Below are 6233 nucleotides of genomic sequence, written 5' to 3' on the forward strand. Positions count from 1 at the left end.
TATCAGCTCATTTTTTCCCTCCTACCCCCACCCTCACGAACCCTTGTTAGATTAAACATTATTATTATTTTCATATCTTACGCCATCCGCTGTCTCCCCACTCACCCATGCTTCTGTTGTTCACCACCGGGGTGGTGGTGGTGGGTTATACGTCGCTCATTACCGTCAGTTCCCCTTTTCTCCCCTCACCTTCCCCCTGCCCTCAAGGTATCGCTACTCCCATTAGTGTTCCTGAGGGGTTTATCTGCCCTGGATTCTGTGGGTGGAGAGCTCTTCTCTGTACCAGTGTACGTGCTCTAGCCAGATTTGTAAGGCAGAACTGGCGTCATGATATTGGGGCGGGGGTGGGGTGCGGTGTTCCACTCCATTTCTAACAGTGGTAGACATCATTTCAAAATCTCCAACTAAAGCTAGTACTTTCATGAATTAAGGACACTTGAATTAGACTAAGCCTAATCTGATTAAAGAAAGAAATAAAAAGCACAATTTGAAGCTTGATGTTGGGAGTACTGATTATAAACCACTACTGAGTAGTGAGAATCTTGAGTCTAGGCATTAAACTGCCGTGCCCTTAAAATGGTTTGCTCATGGAATATTTTACTTGCATGTACTGTGATAAGATAAATATATTTTTATTCTGTTAGATTAAAAATATTATTGAAATGTAGCTTACATAAAGGATATTATTCAAGAATGCAAAAGAGTATTTCAGAAAAAGTACCAACTTAGCCCTTATTATCTTGCCAACAGAATGTATCAAACTTTGCCAGTAGTGCTTGAAAATCAGCAGCTCTGTGTTGTTCAAATAAACTTTCTATTACAGTGATGCTGGGAATCTCTTATAAAAACCCTTGTAGTTCCTTTCTGTGAAACACCTATTTATAATCCGTTGCCTGCTTTTCTATCAGATTCTTGATAGTGTAGTGATTTCTGGAGCTCTTTACGTTTTTGAGATGTTAGTTTTAAATGGAAAAAACGTGGTACATTGCCAGAGTCATGGCTGACTCACAGCAACCCTACAGGGAGGTGTAGAACTGCCCCTGTGAGTTTCCCAAACTTTAACTCCACAGGAGTAGAAAGCCCCATATCTCTCCCTCAGAGTACCTGGTGGTTTCAAAGTGCTGACCTTTCAGAGAATCATGCCAAAGTGTAACCATTACACCACTAGGCAGCAAACAGAAATACTTGTGGGCTACAGCAGAGTATAACACAGGGAGTAAGAGTAATATAGATGCATGTCGCAAGTTCCCTAGGAGTACCTGGAGACTTGGGGTAGGTGAATTCTGAAGGATATGAATGGTTGGCCATATATGATTACAATGAACCCATATGAAATTTAAATATATCTTCAACCTTTAATTTATAGAATAAGCAATCACCATGCATTTTTCTTCGATTTTATCTAAAATGGCTTCATGTTTCCTTTGTTACTCATAAATCATTGTTTGATCCAAGCCTAATCATTTTTCAAAAAAAAATTTAACTATTCTTGATATGATTGAATTGTATGACACGTGAATAAAGTGCTAATAAAAACTGTTAATTTTTTTTTTTTTTTGCATTTAAAGAGAACACTTATTAGGTCTTAAATGGGGCAAGAACACGCCAAGTACAGAGACATATCCAGATGAGGGAGATCATTCATTAGCCTGGGTCAGGCCTAGTCATTTTGAAAAACATTTAGAATGTTATCTAACTTGCAAGTGAACCTAAAGTAAGTCCCAGTAAATGATTTCAAAACCTGGACAATCACTTTTTAAGTTCAAGAGTCAATAAATTAAGTCAGCAGTTGGCAACCAATCTGTGTAAAGAGCCAGACTGAAAAAAAATGAGCCGGACTGTAAATATCTGAGGCTTTGTGGGCCTCACAGCCTTACTCCCATATTCTCTGTATTTTTAGTTTTTGCAATTCTTTGAAAGTGTAAAACTCCTCTTAGATTATAGGTTGCATAAAACAGACTGGTTCTGGTACAAGCCAGTTTGCTGACCTCATTTACTAAGTGATATACCAAAATAGAACCATTTCTGTTTATTATGCACGTATCACCTACCTGTATATAATCAATTCCTGGACTTTCATTTGTAGCTGGGCCAACAGTCCCTTCAACTAGTAATCTTTCACCCAGACAAAATTTTTTCCAGCCTTCTTCATCCTCAGATTTTGGCTGAAAGTAAAAAAAAAATAAAATAAATAAATCACTGTATTTATTTCTATGCTGCACAGTTAAGAAAGAGAATGTACAAGCCTCCATAGTCCCACCAATTCAATACATAGGTATACTGCCTAAGAAGTCACACACTACCTGGTTCTGTGTCAGTTTGGATGATGTATTAATGGATGCTGACAAATTAAGGACAGATCAAAAAACGAAACCAAACGCACTGTCATCAGGTTGATTCTGACTGATAGTGACTGTAGGACACGGTAGAACTGCTTCTGTGTCTGTAACTCTCTAAGGGAGGAGAGGCCCCATTGTTATCCTGTGCAGTGCCTTGTGTTTTTGAACTGCTGACTTTGTGGTTAGTAGCTCAGTGCATAATCACTATGTCATAAGGGCTTCTTGAGGAAACAAAATGGCTTTTTATTATAATTTCAAGTGGAATATGAGACCACTAGAAGATTAAAAACGAATGCATTGGGGCCATGAACCCACCTTTTTCTCATTATTTTATTAGCAGAGGCTATCTCTGCTTCATTTAGCTCTGTAGCCCGACACTGAATATAAGCCCAAACCCACTGCTGTTGATTCGGACTAGGGCTGTCCCAGGGGCTTCCAGAGCTGTAAATCTTTAGAGGCAGACTGGCAACATCTTTCTCTAGTAGAGTGGCTAGTAGGCTTGAGCGCTCCACTAATCTCTCAGTATTCTAATCACTGCATCATCAGGCCTTCTATTATTTAACATAGAAAGTGCTTAATAAATACCTGGGAAATCGACCAATCAAATTTTTTTCTTTACATAACTGCCATCAGAGTGTGCTTTAAACATTCTGTCCATGTTTAATATTGTCGTGTTTTACATTTGCCATGATGAACATAATAAACATCCCACTGCCAACTTTCATTCTACAACTAATAAATTATGTTAGGTCTTTTTTATTTTCAAAAAACTATACAAATTTGTGGGCTGTACAAATTATATTATTGATTCATCTTCTTTTGAGCAAATAGGCATATACTCTGAAGTCCTTAGACCAAATTAGCAAAAAGAAAGAATCCTAACTGCTTGCCCACCCCCATCCACCCACATATACCCTTCTTAACGGAATGCTCGGCTATGCAGAGGAAGAACGTCGGTTTTAGAATCAGAAACCCTTGGTTCTGAATCTCAGCTACTGTATAACTCTTACAAGTTATGTGATTTTGAGCAAGTAATATAAAGTTACTTCTCTTCATATTTTCCCTAGAGTAGACCTTCAACCAGCCAAATACCGAACTGTTCCACTTTTATGAACAGCTGATTATCTTAGGAAGATTGGCAAAGCAGCCTCATCCATTTATCCCGATGGGTCACCGAGTAAAAATCTTAGGAAGCACTGCCAAAAGGAAGCTTCTGAAATCTATGAACCTCCTGAAACTATGTGTGAAATTTTAAGCATAGGTGCATTCCCCCCCTAGAGGGTAAGTAGCTTTCAATAGATTTTCACATGGTATATGTGAACCCCTAAAAGATTAAACACTCTTCTCCTAGAAAAATGTGCCCACCTTTTCCCCAATTCTTTTTTATCCCCTGAAGTAGTCTAGATATACTTACTCAAAAGCTTTTTCACCCCCTGAAGTAGTCTAGATATACTTACTCAAAAACCAAACCAAACTCAATAGTCCATATTTCTACCCTTTAGGACAGGGTAGAACTGCCTCTGTGAGTTTCCAAGACTGTTTACAGAAACAGAAATCCATGCCTCTCGCCCTCAGAGTCCCTAGTGGTTTTGAAGTGTAGACCTTGAGGATTGGAGCCTAATGTCTAACCACTCTGCCATCAGGGCTCTGAATACCATATTTATTTACTAAAGAGCTTAAAATTATACCTAAGCTGATACAATGTGGGAAATGACAGTGTCCAGTATATACTTTCCAGACTCACTAAGATTCCACTGGCACCAGGGAACACAGACAATAATCTGTAAGCATGTAGGTTTGCTTCATGGTATCATTCTTTCACTAAGAAAAAACAATAAGCTTTTATTATATTCTTTGTAAAAATTATTAAAATATATGTATCTCTTACTAAGTAAATGTCTAAAAGAACTCTTAAAAACTCAGAAACGCATAATAATTTACTTGAAAGTCTCCCAAGATGATTTGGTTTCAAAAAATCATAAACAAAACAACTCAAAATTACTGATTCTGTCTGTACCTTAATAAAATAAAAAAGGAGTTTCTGAGTACAGCAAATGGTAACAGAGCTCAGCTGCTAATTGAAAGGGTGGAGGTTTGAGACCACTCAGAAGCACTTATCAGAAGGTCTTTGAAACACTAGGTATTTCTGAAAAGTCAGCCATTAAAAATTCTATGGAGCATAGTTCTATTCTGACATGTATAGGGGTCGTGATGAGTCAATATCAACAATGGCACCTGGATTTGTTTAATATAATACAATTATGAGTATTAATGGCATATGAAAGAAAATGAGGATCATACAGACCATGCAAGTGAATCTCTAAATATTAGAAGTATAAATATGGACTATTGGTAGACACTGTACAAGTTACCGTGAGAAAACATACATACCATAGTCACATTACTATCCAATTGTTGTGACTTCCAGTGATCTCTGTGCTTGTTCACACTCTAAAGAAAGCAAAAACACCGGTGATCTTAAGAGAATAACTTAATCAAGTCTCTGCAGAAAATTCGAATCATCCTACAACTTGGAAAATATGCTCCAAGCTGTGTTGCTTTCAAGGATTAGTGATACTTTAGTAACATTCATATTCTTATATGTATTCCTGGTTCAGAATCAGGAATCTTATTTTTCCACCTACAGTCTCAGAACAGAGATAAGACGGAGGGGAAGAGTTTAATCTGGAAATGAACTCCACTTACCTGACGAACAGTTGAGAACTGTGCTACTTGTTGCTGCTGCCACTGAACTGTTGGGGAATAACCTTCAGGAGCAGGCTGGCATCCTGAAAGCTAGATCAGTTCAGAAATGTTATATACTAGAATCTCACACTCTGCAAAGTAAATAATATTATACATGAAAAGCAAATACTATATATGCAAAACTGTTGGCATTTTACTTTACTATCTATGCCTAGATTGAAGCCATTAGAAAGTGATCTTCACATGGTCACTCTAATAATAATCTAGAATATAGTTTGAGAAATCTACTTCTATTGGGTCTTCTCCGTCTCCCACAGACTGCCTGGCTAATCCCCCCCCACCCCCATTTGAATATTTCATGTTTTAGGCAAAGCTTTACACAACTGCATTCGCTATTAGCAATTTTCATGTGAACTGTTCTATGGCATTAGTTAGAATACTTGCAATGTGCCAGCATCCTCCTGATTTCCATTGTTTGTTTCTAGCCTCCCTGCCCTTTCTTGCCTTAGTTTTGCTTTGGGGTAAATATTGACCTTTTGGTCTGGTATCCTTGGTAAAAGAAGCACATTCCTCATAGGTCATATTATTTACTTGGCAACCCAATCTTTTATTTGGCTGAAAAGAAACCTCTGGAAGTGGCTTTAGTTGCATGTTAAGAGGGTATCTGAGGATGATAGTCTCAGCGGTTCTTCTAGACCAGCGGTTCTCAACCTGTGGGTCTTGACTCCTTTGGGGGTTGAATGACCCTTTCACAAGGGTCACCCGATTCATAACAGTAGCAAAATTATAGCTATGAAGTAGCAACAAAATAATTTTATGGTTGGGGGAGGGTCACCACAACATGAGGAGGTGTGGCATTAGGAAGGTTGGGAACCACTGTTCTAGACTCTATCAATCCAGTAAGTCTGGTTATTAAAACCTGAGTTTTGTTCTCCATTTTTTTTTCTGTATAACGATTGCCACTAGTTTATTTTTTATTTCTTAAAAAAATTTAAAAAAATAGTTTTATTAGGGGCTCATACAACTCTTATCACAATCCAACATACATCAATTGTGTAAAGCACATTTGTACATTCATTGCCCTCATCATTCTCAATATTTCCTCTCCACCCAAGCCCCCGGCATCAGGTCCTCACTTTTCCCCTCCCTCCCCACTCCCCCTTCCCTCATGAGCCCTTGATAATTTTT

General features: G+C 38.1%; 1 protein-coding gene across 3 annotated transcripts in view; it reads right to left on the reverse strand.

The window, feature by feature from the left end:
- Positions 1-6233, reverse strand: part of GEMIN2 (gem nuclear organelle associated protein 2) — a 25303-nt gene that overhangs the window by 14233 nt on the left and 4837 nt on the right. For all 3 annotated transcript variants that reach the window (XM_004698548.4, XM_045288194.1, XM_045288193.1), the window contains exons 3-5: positions 5046-5135; positions 4731-4790; positions 2052-2165 (exon numbers count right to left, since the gene is read on the reverse strand). In XM_004698548.4, coding sequence (XP_004698605.1) covers positions 2052-2165; positions 4731-4790; positions 5046-5135 — 264 coding nt within the window. The remainder of the gene's footprint in view (positions 1-2051; positions 2166-4730; positions 4791-5045; positions 5136-6233) is intronic.

Source organism: Echinops telfairi, unplaced genomic scaffold (genome assembly GCF_000313985.2).
Source record: "Echinops telfairi isolate 266 unplaced genomic scaffold, ASM31398v2 ScPeMD7_18;HRSCAF=68, whole genome shotgun sequence".
NCBI lineage: Eukaryota > Metazoa > Chordata > Mammalia > Afrosoricida > Tenrecidae > Echinops > Echinops telfairi.